We start from the raw sequence: 23024 nt of genomic DNA, 5'->3' as shown, positions 1-23024 counted from the left end.
ACCTCCTCCTCAAGTGGAAACAGACAATGTGACAGCATATACAGATATATTTGACAACTGTCACACAACCTGTGGCAATTGGAAGGATATATCATATTAATGTATATTACTGTTACACGCTGTGGTTGTTAGGCTATATATTGATATACATGATGATATCTATTACACAATCTTTTGTGGATATATATCGATATACATGATACCTGTTACACAATCTGTGGTTGTGTTTGTTGTATAATGCTGCACTTAACAATATTCCAGCTATATAACAACAGCCTGTAAAAAAATCAAGTCTGGACCAGAAAATCCAGTGATTGATATTTTGAGCAACGATCCACACTATCAGGGTATGTATGTTGACACACAATCAACCAAGTCACAAAGTCTAACCCCTGATTGATTTGATCACCTCTTACAACCAGCTAAGGTTTTTAGAGAACATATAGCGATATATGTTGTTGTTTGTTGTTTAACGCAATATTCCAGCTATATGACGGCGGTCTGCAAATAATCGAGTCTGGACCAGACAATCCAGTGATTGACATCATGAGCATCGATCCACGCAGTTTGGATACATACCGATTACATACCTGTTATACACATAATTGTATCAACAATGTGAGGACATATCGACATACATTCTGAGAGCTGTTGGATGCAAATCTGTAGACTTGAAGGTATAATGCTGGTAAACGCAAGCACACACACCGGAGAGATGATGACAGTTATGGCAAAACATGCAGTATGCTGGACTGGCAGCTACAACGACCGCACAAACATCCTCACAAGCAGTGTCTGGTGTTAGTGATTACACATATAGAGACACAGACAGGGATGCTACAGATGCTGTAATCAGATACAGAGACAGGTACAGGCTGGATTCTGAAAGGATGAAACTCCATACTCCTGCACATCCTCAAACAAACCACAGGCTTTTGTTCCACACAAGATCAACACACCAAGTGCACCTTAAGTCTGGAGATGCCAAATCACAGTCTACCGTGGCCATAATAATAATAATAATAATAATAATAATAATAATAATAATAATAAAAATGCTGGTATGCTCATTAAAATCATATACTGTATTCGACGTAATAAGCGCCCCGCTCTAATAAGCGCCCACGGCTATATTTGTTAATATACTGGCTAGTGAATAATCCTAATCAGCATCCCTTCCGATTGATAAATGTACAAAAGGCTATTTATTCGTGCATAATACGTTTGTTATATACACCCTTAATTATGGGCAATTAAATTCTGGAAAAATATATCTGTCGTTTATAAACATTTCAGCATAAACCCCGAAATTTACGCTCTTTGAACTCTGTTCTTTTTCACCAAAATAATATTCTAATAAGATCTAGAGCCCCCCCCCCATTTCTAATTTTGAGAGCGCCCTGGGCGCTTATTATATCGAATATGGTATTTCAAACACATTTAGGATACAAACATATTTAGGCCCCCAAAACGCGTTTAAATAACCGGACAAGAACAAAACACTTTTTACTACGGAGTTACCAATAAGAGCCCCCTATTTCTAATTTTGAGAGCGCCCTGGGCGCTTATTATGTCAAATACGGTAATCATTATTACCCAAATCAAATGATCACTGTGCTTTCAAGTGTCATTCTCAGCTCCCTGGGGAGTACACAACTCATATACCTCATACATCTGATTAATCATATTCACCAGAATGGTATATTAGGCTTAGTATTCGTTTCAAAAAAAAATTCCAAACCTTTGCATCTTTTTGAAAGAATTTTATATCTGTTTTTAATGACATGAATTTAAAAGGTTACTGAAATTAGGCAATGGACTCATGTAAAAGTCCTTTTAAACTCAGAAATTATGTAAATAACCAAACTTACTGTAACATTTCGATACATTTCAATATATCTCACTTCATAATATCCAACACTTAACACTGCCTCGGTTGTGAATCTAGAGTGTGTACTCCATAGCAGGCAAACCTTAGTTGGTAACAAAAGCCTGTTACAGGTTAGTCTTATACCTTGGCATGCTCAGTGGCCATAACAAGCTTCACTGATCAGTAATGCTTAAAGAGTTATCCCCCTTCATACAACAAATATTTCAGCTTTTATCCGTTTAAAACAATTCACAGTTAATTTATTTTTAGGCACTAGCTATTGTCCAGCTCATTTTCTAGAAAGCTTGATTAATTGTTGGAAAAGGTTTTTCTTCAATATGACTAAATATCAAATCATCAAATATCCTGCTTCAAATTTCATTCCATCAGAGCAGCAAAGTGTAGCTACATGTATATAGTTATACACAGTGGCAGTATACAAGACGCTATAGTCTGGTCAGTAGGAGAGTAGTACAAGTTGTTAGTAACCAGTGTTTACAGATGACTACTACGACACAGTGTGTGATACGAGGCGTACAACACAGTCAGCCAGTTGGCGGACATATTACCTGGGTCGTAAACTGCTGGACTTCCCGCGAGAGAGAACTCATTGAACTTGATCGCGACAACTGCAAGAAAACCTCCCATAGTTACATAAGCACTACACTACAAATACCAATTTGAGTTCCAACAGGTTATGATTACAAACTTCCTCTTGATTTTATGGATTAGTAATTCATGTTCAAGAGACATGCAGTCTGACAATGCCTACCAACAAGCATAAAACAGGTTTAATTTTCTTATTTATATCAATGTTTCTTTCACTGATTACAAAATGGTCACCTCATCCATTATAATTTACCTGCCTATCCTGCCATTTTAAAGATTACAAAACATTGAAACCAACAAAATGCCAAAAACTCAACAACTAGGAAAGCATCATCTAATCACGGAACAAAGGCATGCAAACAACTGAGCAAAACAACACAGCATGAAATGAAGATGATTGAGGCAAGGGAGTTTGGCAGCTGTCACTTCTAGACGTCATGGCAGCTTCTAGGCTTGGCACCATTCATTATGAGTTTTACGTTAGGCATCATATTTTTAGGTCTTTGAAAAGGCATTTAGAAGTGATACACACAAGGAAGAGAGTATATGGATGTCAACTTCTTTATTATGAGGAACACAACATTTCGGAGTATATGCTTACTCCTTGATCAGGTGAATTGATATACTCCAAAACGTTGTGTTCCTCATAATAAAGAAGTTGACATCCATATATTCTCTTCCTTTTCATATTTTTAACCTAAATACTTGGTGGCTACCTCAAGTCAAAGACTCTTATGAAGTGTTTCTGTCACTACACAGGGGATGTCACCAGGCACCACTATAAGGTCTGCTTGTGTGATTCATTTTGTAAAAATTCAGCTGTGGTTGTTTCCAAGGAATAAGTATCACCTTATTCAAGTAACAAGAAGATCTACAATGAGTCATCAACCAGTCACAGAATACATGTAGTTAATACAACAACATCCTGCAGTGTGATGAACCATTCTTCAATGACATTTTACATCTGGCATTACCCTTGACAAGCAGAAAATCTGCACAATGATCTCACTGCTGTGCCCCCAATACACATAGATCTCACTGCTGTGCCCACAATACCCATAGATCTCAATGCTGTGCCCACAATACACAAAGATCTCACTACTGTGCCCTCAATACACAAAGATCTCATTACTGTGCCCTCAATACGCATTGATCTCACTGCTGTGGCCCCAATACGCATTGATCTCACAACTGTGCCCTCAATACGCATTGATCTCAATGCTGTGCCCCCCAAACTCATAGATCTCACTGCTGTGCAGTCATTACACATTGATCTCACTACTGTGCCCCCAATACACATAGATCTCACTACTGTGCCCCAAATACACATAGATCTCACTGCTGTGCAGTCATTACACATTGATCTCACTACTGTGCCCCCAATACACATAGATCTCACTACTGTGCCCCAAATACACATAGACCTCACTGCTGTGCAGTCATTACACATAGATCTCACTACTGTGCCCTCAATACACATTGGTCTCACTGCTGTGCCCCCAATACACATAGATCTCACTGCTGTGACCTCCATACACATAGATCTCACTACTGTGCCCCCAAGACACATTGATCTCACTGCTGTGCCCCCAACACTCATAGATCTCACTGCTGTGCTCTTAATACTCATAGATCTCACTCTATGACAAGGATGCACAATGATATCTAGACAGAAGTGGTGTGAGGTGACAGCTGCCAGAAGGAAATCCCACATGCATGTTCTCCCCTGACCAGACCCTGGACAAGGCAAATACAACACAAAATGAAAATGGATGAAAATGAAAATGATTTCTACCTGGATCTGACGTACAGAACAAAAGAACAGAGTTGACTGAACCAACATAATGTCTATTTTAAGATGACGACAACCGATCTGAAAACTCAAGAGACTAGAAACAAGTACTAACAAGATATTCAAGGGGCTCAGTATCATATCACAGTGGGTTGTAAAGTTTGGGGTTGGTCTGAAGTGTAGTGTTAGGTTTAGGATGGGGCAGACCGGGGTCTGTAGTGCTGAAATTTGGGTGGAACATCATATTGAGGCCTGCAGTATAGTGCAGGGTTTGGGAAGGGGCAACAGACTGGGGCTTGTAGTGCTGGGTTTTGGGGTGGGGCAACAGACTTGGGCTTGTAGTGCTGGGTTTGGGGGTGGGGCAACAGACTCAGGCTTGTAATAGTTGGTTTGGAGTGGGGTAACAGACTAGAGCTTGTACTGCTGGGTATGGGGGTGGGGTAACAGACTAGGGCTTGTAACGCTGGGTTTGGGGGTGGGGCAACAGACTGGGGCTTGTAATGCTGGGTTTGGGGGTGGGGCAACAGACTGGGGCTTGTACTGCTGGGTATGGGGGTGGGGCAACAGACTAGAGCTTGTAGTGCTGGGTTTGGGGGTGGGGCAACAGACTAGAGCTTGTAGTGCTGGGTTTGAGGGTGGGGCAACAGACTGGGGCTTGTAGTGCTGGGTTTTGGGGTGGGGCAACAGACTAGGGCTTGTAGTGCTGGGTTTGGGGGTGGGGCTACAGACTAGGGCTTGTACTGCTGGGTTTGGGGTGGGGCCACAGACTAGAATCTGTAGATTCTAACAAAACAAGTGTCCTACAAGGAAAAAGTTGGTGATTACTTGGCTGTCGGTGACGCTGTGACCATTGTTGTTGTAGTTGTAGTGATGCTGCTGGGGCTGCAGGAGGGAACAACAGAATAAGTTGCCACTATAAAGGGGTGCTAGGAAACAGGATGTGGCTGTACTTGATGTGTACAGCATCATACTTCTCTCCGAGTGACTGAACGATGTCAGTGTTTTATGCCTTATCAGCAATATCACAGCTTCATAAAGGCAGCCAGTCACTTGTTACATAACAGAGAAATCCGCTCTGCCAGTATGACCATTCATCCAGGACAGAGAGCAAGGTTCTTACAATACTCCTTAGCCATGGCAACCATTCCCCATGTTACATCTTCTGGCCAGCAAAGGGTTCTGTGTTCCGCTCTGATATACCCTCATCTGAAGGTATACATACACGTTCTCCTCCACCTCTATCAGTAAGGAGGCCTCTGACTCCTACTGTTACAGGAAGGAACTGCACGTCAAGGCTGTGTTCAACCCTGAGGTGCAAGTCCAACACACCAGGAGCCACAAGTCAAGGCTGAGTTCAACAATGAGGTGCAAGTCCAACACACCAGGAGCCACAAGTCAAGGCTGTGTTCAACCCTGAGGTGCAAGTCCAACACACCAGGAGCCACAAGTCAGGGCTGAGTTCAACCCTGAGGTGCAAGTCCAACACACCAGGAGCCACAAGTCAAGGCTGTGTTCAACCCTGAGGTGCAAGTCCAACACACAAGGAGCCACAAGTCAGGGCTGTGTTCAACCCTGAGGTGCAAGTCCAACACACAAGGAGCCACAAGTCAGGGCTGTGTTCAACCCTGAGGTGCAAGTCCAACACACCAGGAGCCACAAGTCAAGGCTGTGTTCAACCCTGAGGTGCAAGTCCAACACACCAGGAGCCACAAGTCAGGGCTGTGTTCAACCCTGAGGTGCAAGTCCAACACACCAGGAGCCACAAGTCAAGGCTGTGTTCAACCCTGAGGTGCAAGTCCAACACACAAGGAGCCACAAGTCAGGGCTGTGTTCAACCCTGAGGTGCAAGTCCAACACACCAGGAGCCACACATCAAGGCTGTGTTCAACCCTGAGGTGCAAGTCCAACACACCAGGAGCCACAAGTCAAGGCTGAGTTCAACCCTGAGGTGCAAGTCCAACACACCAGGAGCCACAAGTCAAGGCTGTGTTCAACCCTGAGGTGCAAGTCCAACACACCAGGAGCCACAAGTCAGGGCTGTGTTCAACCCTGAGGTGCAAGTCCAACACACCAGGAGCCACAAGTCAGGGCTGTGTTCAACCCTGAGGTGCAAGTCCAACACACCAGGAGCCACACGTCAAGGCTGTGTTCAACCCTGAGGTGCAAGTCCAACACACCAGGAGCCACAAGTCAAGGCTGAGTTCAACAATGAGGTGCAAGTCCAACACACCAGGAGCCACAAGTCAAGGCTGTGTTCAACCCTGAGGTGCAAGTCCAACACACCAGGAGCCACAAGTCAAGGCTGTGTTCAACCCTGAGGTGCAAGTCCAACACACCAGGAGCCACAAGTCAAGGCTGTGTTCAACCCTGAGGTGCAAGTCCAACACACCAGGAGCCACCAGTCAAGGCTGTGTTCAACCCTGAGGTGCAAGTCCAACACACCAGGAGCCACAAGTCAAGGCTGTGTTCAACCCTGAGGTGCAAGTCCAACACACCAGGAGCCACCAGTCAAGGCTGTGTTCAACCCTGAGGTGCAAGTCCAACACACCAGGAGCCACAAGTCAAGGCTGTGTTCAACCCTGAGGTGCAAGTCCAACACACCAGGAGCCACCAGTCAGGGCTGTGTTCAACCCTGAGGTGCAAGTCCAACAGACAAATACAGCGCTAGAAACTAACAGTTTTTGTCCACTAGTCCTTAATATGATAATACATAGCAAAACCCTTTAAAGGGCTAATTGCGACGAGTCCTTATGATACCTTAACTATTGTGCAGTTTGGCAAGGACTATAGGACTTGTGCCAATTTCTAACGCTGCAAATAAGATTGTAATAGTGAAACAGTACCACTGTTAAACTGAGTAATGCCTCAGACTAGATCAACCTGCATTGGGTCAAAGGTAATATATTAACAATACATGCAGGGTCAGTTGTAACCAGAATTAAAGAACTGACCAACTTGAGGCCAAACTAATTGTTAGCGACAGACTTACCTCCCCTGATGGAGGCTCCAGAAGATTGCTCTGGCCACTCTCACCACCAGATGGTGCTGCTGGTTGACTAGATTCAGTTGAGACTGAAGAAAGAAACATATTGTTGGAGTAGGTGATCTTGCTGATGATTAAAACATACACATTCTACTAGCTACATTTTTTGTTTTCCTAAATCACCATCCCATATTAGGATGGAAAAAAGAGTGAACACTCGTTGTAGCATGCAAGAAATCATGTTGTTTCCGAAGAATACCCAGAGATTGATTGACAATATTTGAATAAACAAGACACTACTATTACACTCAGAGACAGCCTCCTCGGCCTCCAACAGTTTGTTATCAAGCATGGTCCTCTGGGATAGAAGAGGGTTTTACCAGACACATAACACTGTGTCCTAAATGCATAAAACTTGAGAATGGGCACAGGTATTATGCAGTTCTATGGGACACGAAATCATATATCTGTTTCAACACTGGTATCCCCATCAATGAATAGCATCCTAAGATAAATTCAGTGAAGTGCTGCACACATCACCAACGTCAACACATCAATAAGACCACAGTGGTCAACCTGCATCCCCAATTTTCATCCTGGGAATAAAACTAAAGCTGAAAGTCTCCAAGTAAATAGAAAGACCCAGTTAACCCCTGAATACATAGCAGCTCCTCTTGATGTCCACCCCTCTAGTGTCACCTACCACTGCCTGTGGGGTTGAAGATCTGCGCTGATGTGTTAGTGGTCGGCGCAGCCGTCGGCATCACATTGAAGAGGGTGCTTGGTACAGTCGCTGCTGGCGTCGTCTTGTTGCTCAGGACATCCACGTACTGGTTCCGGGCACCTGAAGTAGGAGGAGAGACAGTGAGAATGACTGTGTGGTCTTATTTGTAAAAATTTGAAATTAAGGTCTCTTTCCTCATCAAAAAGTATTTACAAATCATTATAAAACACTGAAACGTTTCTTTCTTGTATATACAGGTATTGTATTGGTTTAATACAGAACCCTACGTATGACACTGGCATCACGATGTACAGGTACTTCATTGAATCACTGCTTCAAAACAAACTACACATGACAGAGTGAAGAGTGAAGAGTGAGTGAGTGAATGTCAGCAATGTCTCAGCTACATCACAGCGACCTGAACAAAAGCATCTGGATCAGACAAACCTGTGACTGAAAGCACGGGCAAAGAACCACACCATAGAGACATAATGACAGCAATCAGGTCACAGAGCCTGTCCATCCGATCTGAATAACCTGCAATGGTCCCTGGGTACCTATTCAAACCAGGATGACATTCTAGAGTGAGTGAGTGATTGAGTGAGTTGGGTTTAAAGCTGTAGCCCAGTTATATCACAGCGTGTCAGCTTGATGTGGGAGGAAAGCCCAAAGTGATGCAGGTCTGAGACATATACCACTTTGGTGAAACCCACGTCCAAAAGCATGGTGCTGATAAACCAAGAAACATAATCAGGACGATCAGGATTTGAACCCACAATCATAGGTTTCTGGCGTGCCCAAGGGATGCAACTCTGCACAGCGAATTATTGTGCCTTAGATGACTGGGCCACCTGGGCCCCCAGACATTCCAGAAGAAACTTACTCAAATGAGTATACATCCAGTGTGCCGTACATCACACAGTAGACAACATGAAAGGGACAAGGTCCTGCCACCAACACCTTCACAAAGAACCAGAGTCACCATGGAGACAGTTAACTGTTGGTGATAGTGATATTCAGCCCTGGAAGTCTGGGTAAAAGTTGTATAAAGGATGTCAAGCATGTCAGTGTAAGACAGAGGCAAGAAGGAGCAGCAACTATCTACAGGTGTCAGACAGAATCGGGAGAACTAACACCAGGCTCAGGTCCTATCTACAGGGACCAGTAGGGTTGGGAACTGTACGACTGTTAACTAATGACTGTCGGCAAGTGATTCTATGCATTCACTGTTTGCTGTTACAAGAGGAACCTATTTCATTACTCAAGTACCGTTGTTTGGTACAATTCATTTCCTTGTTCTATGGACAATCATTTATGAAATTAAGGTGAGCTTAATTTTTTTAATTTGCAAGGTACTGACTTAAAAGATCTGCAAAATAAGAATCTAAACTGATCCTTAACAGGGTTAAGTACTTTGTTCTCGTTTCAATAAATTAATGTTTTCTTCTTATGTTCTCATATGTTAATCTTATACATAGAAGAAAATAATGAAATATAAAGTTTAGGCTTCCCGTAAAGCATGTATACTTTTAAAACAAATATTCACAAAACCACTCCTTGACTGGTAAAACTACTTGTATACTAAATATGTAAGTGCACTAGTCGTTCCTCCAAACCCTGCCTAGTCCCTCACTGTCTTCTTGGGGCTGTCAACTTACCTAGGTCACCTAAAGACAAAACAATGAGTTCAACAGTTAGTAAGGGGTTAATGAGACATGCCTACTGTGGGGTTGTCTTCACTGTGTTAATGAGACATGCCTACTGTAGGTTGTCAGTGATGTGTTAATGAGACATGCCTACTGTGGGGTTCTCTTCACTGTGTTAATGAGACATGCCTACTGTGGGGTTCTCTTCACTGTGTTAATGAGACATGCCTACTGTGGGGTTGTCTTCACTGTGTTAATGAGACATGCCTACTGTGGGTTTGTCTTCACTGTGTTAATGAGACATGCCTACTGTAGGTTGTCAGTGCTGTGTTAATGAGACATGCCTACTGTGGGGTTCTCTTCACTGTGTTAATGAGACATGCCTACTGTGGGGTTCTCTTCACTGTGTTAATGAGACATGCCTACTGTGGGGTTGTCTTCACTGTGTTAAAATGAGACATGCCTACTGTGGGTTTGTCTTCACTGTCTTAATGAGACATGCCTACTGTGGGGTTGTCTTCACTTTGTTAATGAGACATGCCTTCTGTGGGGTTGTCTTCACTGTGTTAATGAGACATGCCTACTGTAGGTTGTCAGTGATGTGTTAATGAGACATGCCTACTGTGGGGTTGTCTTCACTGTGTTAATGAGACATGCCTACTGTGGGGTTGTCTTCACTGTGTTAATGAGACATGCCTACTGTGGGGTTGTCTTCACTGTGTTAATGAGACATGCCTACTGTGGGTTTGTCTTCACTGTCTTAATGAGACATGCCTACTGTGGGGTTGTCTTCACTTTGTTAATGAGACATGCCTTCTGTGGGGTTGTCTTCACTGTGTTAATGAGACATGCCTACTGTAGGTTGTCAGTACTGTGTTAATGAGACATGCCTACTGTAGGCGGTCAGTGAAGTGTTAATGAGACAGGCCTACTGTAGGTTGTCAGTGATGTGTTAATGAGACATGCCTACTCTAGGTTGTCAGTGATGTGTTAATGAGACAGGCCTACTGTAGGTTGTCAGTACAGTGTTAATGAGACATGCCTACTGTAGGTTGTCAGTGATGTGTTAATGAGACATGCCTACTGTAGGTTGTCAGTGATGTGTTAATGAGACATGCCTACTGTAGGTTGTCAGTGATGTGTTAATGAGACAGGCCTACTGTGGGGTTCTCTTCACTGTGTTAATGAGACATGCCTACTGTGGGGTTCTCTTCACTGTGTTAATGAGACATGCCTACTGTGGGGTTGTCTTCACTGTGTTAATGAGACATGCCTACTGTGGGTTTGTCTTCACTGTGTTAATGAGACATGCCTACTGTAGGTTGTCAGTGCTGTGTTAATGAGACATGCCTACTGTGGGGTTCTCTTCACTGTGTTAATGAGACATGCCTACTGTGGGGTTCTCTTCACTGTGTTAATGAGACATGCCTACTGTGGGTTTGTCTTCACTGTCTTAATGAGACATGCCTACTGTGGGGTTGTCTTCACTTTGTTAATGAGACATGCCTTCTGTGGGGTTGTCTTCACTGTGTTAATGAGACATGCCTACTGTAGGTTGTCAGTACTGTGTTAATGAGACATGCCTACTGTAGGCGGTCAGTGATGTGTTAATGAGACAGGCCTACTGTAGGTTGTCAGTGATGTGTTAATGAGACATGCCTACTCTAGGTTGTCAGTGATGTGTTAATGAGACAGGCCTACTGTAGGTTGTCAGTACAGTGTTAATGAGACATGCCTACTGTAGGTTGTCAGTGATGTGTTAATGAGACATGCCTACTGTAGGTTGTCAGTGATGTGTTAATGAGACATGCCTACTGTAGGTTGTCAGTGATGTGTTAATGAGACAGGCCTACTGTAGGTTGTCAGTGATGTGTTAATGAGACATTCCTACTGTAGGTTGTCAGTGATGTGTTAATGAGACATGCCTACTGTAGGTTGTCAGTGATGTGTTAATGAGACAGGCCTACTGTAGGTTGTCAGTGATGTGTTAATGAGACATGCCTACTGTAGGCTGTCATTGTGTTAATGCTATATTAAAATGACTGAATTCCTAAACACAACTGTTCACGGACCTAAATTGTATTGCTGAAACTTTCTAATAGTAGTACCATTGTTGACAAAATAGTTTAATAATTTACATTGGTATTTGGCAAATATTTTCAAGGTGTATAATCATTCTAGTCATGTTCAACAATATAGCATTGGGAGCCACAATGTATATTTATCAGTGACAGCTCTACATACCTATGAATGTTGTGCTGAACACTGCAACCATGGTAACTGAACACTGTACAACACTATAACCATGGTTACTGAAAACTGTTAAAAATGCAGGCCTTACCTCGTCCTTTGTTGCGAGAGAAGCGGTTGCCGGAGGGTGGGGCACCAGCCGATGTCGGCCCTGCTGCAGTGAGGGACGCAGCAGGAGCGGCAGATGGTGGGCCAGTAGAGTTACCTACAGCAGAGATATATGTGTCAACGTGGGCTTCTCTAGCATATATGTATATACTCTGGATAGGTGTAGCTACAGTTTAGGGCTGGGACGAGTCCAAATTTACTACCCGGGTACCCACCCCTCTATTACCCGACCCTACCCGGGTACCCAGTGTTGGTCTCAGGAGAGGTCTCAACATATCCGATTGGGAACATATAAGCATAGCCCTGGCAAAATGTATTTAGATACATGTATTAAACAATCTGGTCATTCATACACTGAACGCGAATTAACTTATATCTTTATTCAACCATATGAAAAATCAGATGGAATGGGTGCATAGTCAGAAGGAAATGCGAACATTGGTGACTTGTAGTGTAACCATAGAGTTCTTGATAATTTTTATCATTAAACAATATATCACGTGATTAACCACGGGTCTAGGTAGTCCTGTTTGTACCCAGGACCTACTCAGTACCCACCGGACCCGGGTACCCGAGTTACCCGTCCCAGCCCTACAACAGTTGCTACATTAGTGTGGCTTTGTGGACTCAGGGTGTCTTCCTCTGTGTTTAACAGTCCTCAAGGACAGATTGTACACACCCACACCCTCCTTTAACATGTACACACCCATTAACTCAGTGTCTCTTGGCAACCGCTCACCCCAACCCAACAAACCCACACCCATCCACAGATAACATACCCACACGCCCATCAAACAGTGCATGTACTTACCCATCAACTCTGTGTCTTTGGGGGGTGGGAGAGCTGGCTTCTCATCTTCTTCTTCGCCATCTGTGTTAATCCACTTCTTGTTGGTCGCATCCCAAACAATCTGCAAAGACAAGGTCACATTAGACATTATTTGATACAGTCTCAAATAGCTGCCTCCACACTGTCACATGGCTGTTGGGATAGGTCAAATTCATTTCTACCTGCCTCACTGTTTTGACAGGAAGTGCATATACTGAACAACGTGCCTACACTCAACCAGGGGTATCCACTCAACCATGGGGTATCCACTCAACCAGGGTTATCCACTCAACCAGGGTATCCACTCAACCAGGGTATCCACTCAACCATGGGGTATCCACTCAACAAGGGTTATCCACTCAACCATGGGGCATCCACTCAACCATGGGGTATCCACTCAACCAGGGTATCCACTCAACCATGGGGTATCCACTCAACAAGGGTTATCCACTCAACCATGGGGTATCCACTCAACCATGGGGTATCCACTCAACCATGGGGTATCCACTCAACCATGGGCATCCACTCAACCATGGGGTATCCACTCAACCATGGGGTATCCACTCAACCATGGGGTATCCACTCAACCATGGGGTATCCACTCAACCATGGGCATCCACTCAACCATGGGGTATCCACTCAACCATGGGCATCCACTCAACCAGGGGCATCCACTCAACCATGGGGCATCCACTCAACCATGGGGTATCCACTCAACCACGGGGTATCCACTCAACCATGGGGTATCCACTCAACTATGGGATATCCACTCAACCATGTGGTATCCACTCAACCAGGGGGTATCCACTCAACCAGGGGTGTCTACTCAACCATGTGACATACAATCAACCATGTGACATACACTCGACCATGTGACATACAATCAACCATATGACATACACTTAACCATGTGACATACACTCAACCATTTGCATACACTCAACTATATGAGACAACCTACCGCCGGCTTGTCATCCTTTGGCAAGTGCATATCTTTATTTTTGGGTTTATTGAACCAACCACCAAACCATCCTCCGCTGCTCTTCTTGGGCTGCAACAGAAACATGCCAACATTTCATCCAACACTCCTTATATCTTCCTTCACTCCTGAAGAGTTCAGGAACACCTACATCTAATATATACAATACTGTTTAAAGGCCAACTATTCCAATCAAATCCATCAATGGCCAACATGTATTTAGATTCCTATTACTATCTCTCACAAGAAGAAGTGTTTATTTGAAAAACCTTCACTCACACAGCACACACAAGCCACCCTCTGGGTGAACAGGTAGCAACTGTAGTGAATCGAGGTGAAGGCCACAATACAGTTGACCCATTACAATTCTATGACTATCTATAACAACCCATCGGGATGCAAGAAGAATATAGATCCCCAGCAACATCAACGTATGCTTGTCGTACGATCAGTCTCAGTTGCTTGATTGCTATTTGTCATCATATCCCAATTGCACAGATTGATGCTCATGATCTACATCTCTGGACATTCCAGTCAAGACATGATTATTTATAGGCTATCTTTAATTAGCTGGATCATTGCTAAGTGTGATGCTAAACAAGAAACAACCAATAATGGTATGTGAGAGCTTTATGTGTGTGACCTGATAGCATCGGTCAGCTAATGTTAGTGTCCAACCAGTGTCAGTCAACTAAGGTCTGTGTCCTGGCTGTGTCAGTCAACTAATGCTAGTGTCCTGCCTGTGTCAGTCAACTAATGCTAGTGTCCTGCCTGTGTCAGTCAACTCATATCTGTGTCCTGCCTGTGTCAGTCAACTAATGTCTGTGTCCTGCCTGTGTCAGTAAACTAATGTTAGTGTCCAGCCAGTGTCAGTCAACTAATGTCTGTGTCCTGCCTGTGTCAGTCAACTCATATCTGTGTCCTGCCTGTGTCAGTCAACTCATATCTGTGTCCTGCCTGTGTCAGTCAACTAATGTTAGTGTCCAGCCAGTGTCAGTCAACTAATGTCTGTGTCCTGCCAGTGTCAGTCAACTAATGCTAGTGTCCTGCCTGTGTCAGTCAACTCATATCTGTGTCCTGCCTGTGTCAGTCAACTAATGTCTGTGTCCTGCCTGTGTCAGTCAACTCATATCTGTGTCCTGCCTGTGTCAGTCAACTAATGTCTGTGTCCTGCCTGTGTCAGTCAACTAATGTCTGTGTCCTGCCAGTGTCAGTCAACTCATATCTGTGTCCTGACAAGATCTGTTTACTCACTTGTTCCTTCTTCCCGAGCAGTGCAGTGTTTTTCTTGACATTGCTGTCAGTCGCCGACTTCTTCATGGACGATGACGCAGCCTTCACACTACCAGTGCTGCTCTCAGACACTGTGCGCTGCCGGCCTCCACCCGTGGAACTACTCGTTGACGTCGTGCGGAACCGTGACGGGGGAGCCACAATCTTTGTCTGGAATAGAAAGGAGACTACAGTCTTTTAACCTGTCCTTCTTGCACATGGATCTATCAACAGTAATAAGCTGGAAACAGTGCAAATCTTGGATTCGAACCCACGATGGTCGGCATGACAAAGGGACGTAAATGTGGCATTTAGACGCCAAGAGACATTGAGGTGGTTTAGTGAGTGAGTGAGTATGGTTTTACGCCGCTTTTAGCAATATTCTAGCAATATCACGGCGGGGGACACAAACAAAATGGGCTTAATACATTGTACTCATGTCGGGAATCGAACCCGGGTCTTCGGCGTGACGAGCGAACGCTTTAACCACTAGGCTACCCGACCGACCCTTGAGGTGGTTTAATGTTGCTTGTTTGTTTGTTTGTTAGCAATGTCTTAGCAATATTCCAGCTATAAGACGACCGACTATTAATAAGTCTGGACCAGACAATCCAGTGATTGACATCATCAGCATCGATCCACGCCATTGGGATACGATGACATGCATCAAGCAAGTCAGCAAACCTGACCACCCGCTCCCGTTAGTCGTCTCTTATGACAACCATAATCTCCTTTTATGCCAAGCATAGTCTAACTCGGATCTTCATGGGTCTGTTCAATGTGCTCAAGAGTTTACTTTTATGATGCTGCTGTGGTTCACCAAGAATAAGTTTCACTGTATTTTGTATTTTGACTTACATCTCTGCATGCACACTTACTGTGGGTTGCAGGCCAAATCTCATTCATATCAGATCTTTACCAATATAAATGAAGGATGAATCAGTACTTTAGCTAATCAGATGTCAGCTTTCTAAACAGATTGAGGTCTCATTTCTTTACCACCTCGATTCGGAAGTTTCGATGTTAATAAAAGAAAAACATAAAAAAACACACAAAAACTCCCTGGAAAGTACACACTCTTGGATGTTAAGGTGAAAGCCTACAGCCCTGCAGACAGCAACACCTACCTGCGTGGCTGCACCGAAGTAGTCAAAGGATGAAGAGGGCGCAGCAGGCATGTCTTGTCCCCCGTCAGTGTGATCCCCCTCTGTATCAACGCTGTGTGCGGAGACTACACTACCACGCTGCGACGCCAGGCGGTCAGACCCAGTGTAGTCCTGGCCGAAACCCTGGTTATATTGCTGGTTGTAAACCTGGCCCCCATACATCTGGCTGGTCTGGCCATCTGCAATCCCAAAATGCATTGCATAATGACTGGCTGCCTCAAACTGCACCACACATTGCAAGCTGTAGTATGATTGGCTGCCTCAAACTGCACCACACATTGCAAGCTGTATTATGATTGGCTGTCTGAAACTGCACCACACATTGCAAGCTGTATTATGATTGGCTGTCTGAAACTGCACCACACTTTGCAAGCTGTAGTATGAGTGGCTGTCTAAAATTACATGACACATTGTAAGCTGTACTCTGATTGGCTGTCGATTTTCCATGAAAATCCTGATTACAGATATCTAACATTTGGCAACTCAGACTTCTCATCGTCTGCCCATTGGTTCACGTGCTACAGCAGGTAATCTGCTTCTCCCAATCATCTCACCTGTCTGCTGTACTGTATTGTAACCAGTGTTCTGATTGGCTGTCTCTGTGGCAGTCTGCTGAACAGCATTGTAACCAGTGTTCTGATTGGCTGAATTGGCTCCAGTCTGCTGTTCCCCAGTCTGATATCCGTAGTTGTAACCTGAATACAGCAACATGTACAACTGTGTCACACAGGGGATCAAGTCTCATCACTACACAACTGTGTCACACAGGGGATCAAGTCTCATCACTACACAACTGTGTCACACAGGGGATCAAGTCTCATCACGACACAACTGTGTCACACAGGGGATCAAGTCTCATCACTACACAACTGTGTCACACAGGGGATCAAGTCTCATCACTACACAACTGTGTCACACACAGGGGATCAAGTCTCATCACTACACAACTGTGTCACACACAGGGGATCAAGTCTCATCACTACACAACTGTGTCACACAGGGGATCAAGTCTCATCACTACACAACTGTGTCACACAGGGGATCAAGTCTCATCACGACACAACTGTGTCACACAGGGGATCAAGTCTCATCACGACACAACTGTGTCACACAGGGGATCAAGTCTCATCACTACACAACTGTGTCACACACAGGGGATCAAGTCTCATCACTACACAACTGTGTCACACACAGGGGATCAAGTCTCATCACTACACAACTGTGTCACACAGGGGATCAAGTCTCATCACTACACAACTGTGTCACACAGGGGATCAAGTCTCATCACTACACAACTGTGTCACACAGGGGATCAAGTCTCATCACTACACAACTGTGTCACACACAGGGGATCAAGTCTCATCACTACACAACTTTGTCGCACAAAAGGATCGAGTCTCATCACCACACAACTGTGTCACACAGGAACAAGTCTCATCACCACACAACTGTGTCACACAGGGGATCAAGTCTCATCATCACACAACTGTGTCACACAGGGGATCAAGTCTCATCACTACACAACTGTGTCACACAGGGGATCAAGTCTCATCACCACACAACTGTGTCACACAGGAACAAGTCTCATCACCACACAACTGTGTCACAAAGGGGATCAAGTCTCATCATCACACAACTGTGTCACACAGGGGATCAAGTCTCATCACTACACAACTTTGTCACACAAAAGGATCGAGTTTCATCACCACACAACTGTGTCACACAGGAACAAGTCTCATCACAACACAACAATACAGTGGCCAAGAACCTCCACAAGGAGATTGTCCAAAGTCAAAGTTCAATACAATTTCAGGCTAGTGACTCACAAGTGTTTGGAATAGGTTGCTAGGAACCCATTCTGCATAAGAACCCCACAAGGAAGAACATGAGCAGACAGAAACACAGGCTACAGTACAACACGCAACACTGAATTTTGTATGTTTGTTTGTTATTTAACGCCGCACTCAGCAATATTCCAGCTATATGACGGCGGTCTGTAAATAATCGAGTCTGGACCAGACAATCCAGTGATTAACATTATCAGCATCAATCTACGCAATTGGGATACGATGACATGCATCAAACCAAGTCAGCGAGCCTGACCACCCGATCCCAATAGTCGCCTCTAATGTCAAGCACAGACGCCTTATACAGCAAGCATGGGTTGCTGAAGACCTATCTTCATGGGTCCCCAACACTGAAACCATCAGGTCATGTAGAAATATGAAACAAGGCCATGGTATTACAGTACTAACGAGTCTCTTGTATGTCCTTTTGATACCTAAAACAGCCCCTGACAGTTTGACACTCACCATACTGGTTCTGCCACTGGGCTGCAGATTGGTTCTGTTGTTCTGTCATCTGCTGCATCTGTTCCGCCGTCTGCTCATCGTGTGTTTCTGCTGTGTATGGCTGTGTGTGCTGCCCCCCTGCTTGCTGCTGGGCCTGCTGGTACTCTAGTTGTTGCTGATTTTGCCCATACTGCTGATAGGCCTGGTCCTGCCCGTACTGCTGGTAGGCTGGATCCTGGTTGTACTGGGGAGCTGTGTACTCTCCCCCTGCCGTGCCGCCGTACACATCCCCGCTCTCACTACTCGCTGTTGTCCCCCCAAACATGGCCGGGGTAGCGTTCCCTGACACAGGCTGGATAGAGCCGTCCTACACAACAAAGAACGAGAGTAATACCAACTTCAAATGAGAAGTTTGAGTAATTGCTAATAAGTGATGATTTGATGTCATTTCAGCAATATTTCAGTAATATCATGGTAGGGTACAAGACAAATGGTGGTCATACACTGTATCCATGTGGTGTGTGTGAAGACCAGATTTAGACCTGTACACTTGGCATTTTGAGCACTTCAATCTCATGTCAACAACTGTCATTTTTAACAGAAAGATATGTACAGAGCAGCCTTCGTGTGATGTACGTACATCGTATCTCTCACTCTTTTCCTACCAGTGTGTATGTACAGAGCAGCCTTCGTGTGATATATGTATATCTTATCTCTCACTCTTTCCCTACCAGTGTGTATGTACAGAGCAGCCTTCGTGTGATGTACGTACATCGTATCTCTCACTCTTTCCCTACCAGTGTGTATGTACAGAGCATTCTTCATGTGATGTATGTACATCATATCTCTCACTCTTTCCCTACCAGTGTGTATGTACAGAGCAGCCCTCGTGTGATGTATGTACATCATATCTCTCACTCTTTCCCTACCAGTGTGTATGTACAGAGCATTCTTCATGTGATGTATGTACATCATATCTCTCACTCTTTCCCTACCAGTGTGTATGTACAGTGCAGCCCTCGTGTGATGTATGTACATCATATCTCTCACTCTTTCCCTACCAGTGTGTATGTACAGAGCATTCTTCATGTGATGTATGTACATCGTATCTCTCACTCTTTTCCTACCAGTGTGTATGTACAGAGCATTCTTCATGTGATGTATGTACATCATATCTCTCACTCTTTCCCTACCAGTGTGTATGTACAGAGCAGCCCTCGTGTGATGTATGTACATCATATCTCTCACTCTTTTCCTACCAGTGTGTATGTACAGAGCAGCCCTCGTGTGATGTATGTACATCTTATCTCTCACTCTTTTCCTACCAGTGTGTATGTACAGAGCAGCCCTCGTGTGATGTATGTACATCATATCTCTCACTCTTTTCCTACCAGTGTGTATGTACAGAGCAGCCCTCGTGTGATGTATGTACATCGTATCTCTCACTCTTTTCCTACCAGTGTGTATGTACAGAGCATTCTTCATGTGATGTATGTACATCATATCTCTCACTCTTTCCCTACCAGTGTGTATGTACAGAGCAGCCCTCGTGTGATGTATGTACATCTTATCTCTCACTCTTTTCCTACCAGTGTGTATGTACAGAGCAGCCCTCGTGTGATGTATGTACATCATATCTCTCACTCTTTCCCTACCAGTGTGTATGTACAGAGCAGCCCTCGTGTGATGTATGTACATCTTATCTCTCACTCTTTTCCTACCAGTGTGTATGTACAGAGCAGCCCTCGTGTGATGTATGTACATCATATCTCTCACTCTTTTCCTACCAGTGTGTATGTACAGAGCAGCCCTCGTGTGATGTATGTACATCTTATCTCTCACTCTTTCCCTACCAGTGTGTATGTACAGAGCATTCTTCATGTGATGTATGTACATCTTATCTCTCACTCTTTCCCTACCAGTGTGTATGTACAGAGCATTCTTCATGTGATGTATGTACATCATATCTCTCACTCTTTCCCTACCAGTGTGTATGTACAGAGCAGCCCTCGTGTGATGTATGTACATCTTATCTCTCACTCTTTTCCTACCAGTGTGTATGTACAGAGCAGCCCTCGTGTGATGTATGTACATCTTATCTCTCACTCTTTTCCTACCAGTGTGTATGTACAGAGCAGCCCTCGTGTGATGTATGTACATCATATCTCTCACTCTTTTCCTACCAGTGTGTATGTACAGAGCAGCCCTCGTGTGATGTATGTACATCTTATCTCTCACTCTTTCCCTACCAGTGTGTATGTACAGAGCAGCCCTCGTGTGATGTATGTACATCTTATCTCTCACTCTTTCCCTACCAGTGTGTATGTACAGAGCAGCCCTCGTGTGATGTATGTACATCTTATCTCTCACTCTTTTCCTACCAGTGTGTATGTACAGAGCAGCCCTCGTGTGATGTATGTACATCATATCTCTCACTCTTTCCCTACCAGTGTGTATGTACAGAGCAGCCCTCGTGTGATGTATGTACATCTTATCTCTCACTCTTTCCCTACCAGTGTGTATGTACAGAGCAGCCCTCGTGTGATGTATGTACATCTTATCTCTCACTCTTTCCCTACCAGTGTGTATGTACAGAGCAGCCCTCGTGTGATGTATGTACATCTTATCTCTCACTCTTTTCCTACCAGTGTGTATGTACAGAGCAGCCCTCGTGTGATGTATGTACATCTTATCTCTCACTCTTTCCCTACCAGTGTGTATGTACAGAGCAGCCATCTTGTGGTGTATGTACAGAGCAGCCATCTTGTGATGTATGTACATCGTATCTCTCACTCTTTCCCTACCAGTGTGTATGTACAGAGCAGCCTTCGCGTGATGTACGTACATCATATCTCTCACTCTTTCCCTACCAGTGTGTATGTACAGAGCAGCCCTCGTGTGATGTATGTACATCATATCTCTCACTCTTTCCCTACCAGTGTGTATGTACAGAGCAGCCCTCGTGTGATGTATGTACATCATATCTCTCACTCTTTCCCTACCAGTGTGTATGTACAGAGCATTCTTCATGTGATGTATGTACATCATATCTCTCACTCTTTCCCTACCAGTGTGTATGTACAGAGCAGCCCTCGTGTGATGTATGTACATCTTATCTCTCACTCTTTCCCTACCAGTGTGTATGTACAGAGCAGCCCTCGTGTGATGTATGTACAGAGCAGCCCTCGTGTGATGTATGTACATCATATCTCTCACTCTTTCCCTACCAGTGTGTATGTACAGAGCAGCCCTCGTGTGATGTATGTACATCATATCTCTCACTCTTTCCCTACCAGTGTGTATGTACAGAGCAGCCCTCGTGTGATGTATGTACATCATATCTCTCACTCTTTCCCTACCAGTGTGTATGTACAGAGCAGCCCTCGTGTGATGTATGTACATCATATCTCTCACTCTTTCCCTACCAGTGTGTATGTACAGAGCAGCCCTCGTGTGATGTATGTACAGAGCAGCCCTCGTGTGATGTATGTACATCTTATCTCTCACTCTTTCCCTACCAGTGTGTATGTACAGAGCAGCCCTCGTGTGATGTACGTACATCATATCTCTCACTCTTTTCCTACCAGTGTGTATGTACAGAGCAGCCCTCGTGTGATGTATGTACATCATATCTCTCACTCTTTCCCTACCAGTGTGTATGTACAGAGCAGCCTTCGTGTGATGTACGTACATCGTATCTCTCACTCTTTCCCTACCAGTGTGTATGTACAGAGCAGCCCTCGTGTGATGTATGTACAGAGCAGCCTTCGCGTGATGTACGTACATCGTATCTCTCACTCTTTTCCTACCAGTGTGTATGTACAGAGCAGCCCTCGTGTGATGTATGTACATCATATCTCTCACTCTTTTCCTACCAGTGTGTATGTACAGAGCAGCCCTCGTGTGATGTATGTACATCTTATCTCTCACTCTTTCCCTACCAGTGTGTATGTACAGAGCAGCCCTCGTGTGATGTATGTACATCTTATCTCTCACTCTTTCCCTACCAGTGTGTATGTACAGAGCAGCCCTCGTGTGATGTATGTACATCATATCTCTCACTCTTTTCCTACCAGTGTGTATGTACAGAGCAGCCCTCGTGTGATGTATGTACATCTTATCTCTCACTCTTTCCCTACCAGTGTGTATGTACAGAGCAGCCCTCGTGTGATGTATGTACATCTTATCTCTCACTCTTTTCCTACCAGTGTGTATGTACAGAGCAGCCCTCGTGTGATGTATGTACATCATATCTCTCACTCTTTCCCTACCAGTGTGTATGTACAGAGCAGCCCTCGTGTGATGTATGTACATCTTATCTCTCACTCTTTCCCTACCAGTGTGTATGTACAGAGCAGCCCTCGTGTGATGTATGTACATCTTATCTCTCACTCTTTTCCTACCAGTGTGTATGTACAGAGCAGCCCTCGTGTGATGTATGTACATCATATCTCTCACTCTTTCCCTACCAGTGTGTATGTACAGAGCAGCCCTCGTGTGATGTA

General features: G+C 44.4%; 1 protein-coding gene across 8 annotated transcripts in view; it reads right to left on the bottom strand.

Annotated features, from left to right (window-relative positions):
* Window positions 1–23024, bottom strand: part of LOC124114146 — a 52635-nt gene that overhangs the window by 4886 nt on the left and 24725 nt on the right. For 3 of the 8 annotated variants that reach the window (XM_048389503.1, XM_048389500.1, XM_048389504.1), the window contains 12 exons: window positions 18541–18886; window positions 16783–16923; window positions 16190–16407; window positions 15045–15233; window positions 13773–13862; window positions 12794–12893; window positions 11966–12079; window positions 9637–9645; window positions 7958–8098; window positions 7261–7343; window positions 5097–5153; window positions 2440–2499 (listed from right to left, as the gene is read on the bottom strand). In XM_048389503.1, coding sequence (XP_048245460.1) covers window positions 2440–2499; window positions 5097–5153; window positions 7261–7343; window positions 7958–8098; window positions 9637–9645; window positions 11966–12079; window positions 12794–12893; window positions 13773–13862; window positions 15045–15233; window positions 16190–16407; window positions 16783–16923; window positions 18541–18886 — 1548 coding nt within the window. The remainder of the gene's footprint in view (window positions 1–2439; window positions 2500–5096; window positions 5154–7260; window positions 7344–7957; window positions 8099–9636; window positions 9646–11965; window positions 12080–12793; window positions 12894–13772; window positions 13863–15044; window positions 15234–16189; window positions 16408–16782; window positions 16924–18540; window positions 18887–23024) is intronic. The other 5 variants (XM_048389502.1, XM_048389507.1, XM_048389501.1 and 2 more) reach the window with 4 other exon arrangements.

Source organism: Haliotis rufescens, unplaced genomic scaffold, assembly GCF_023055435.1.
Source record: "Haliotis rufescens isolate VD_foot unplaced genomic scaffold, xgHalRufe1.0.p SCAF_8, whole genome shotgun sequence".
NCBI classification, from domain to species: domain Eukaryota; kingdom Metazoa; phylum Mollusca; class Gastropoda; order Lepetellida; family Haliotidae; genus Haliotis; species Haliotis rufescens.
Note: the sequence above shows the minus strand (reverse complement) of the source record. Positions and strands in the feature narration are given on the sequence as shown.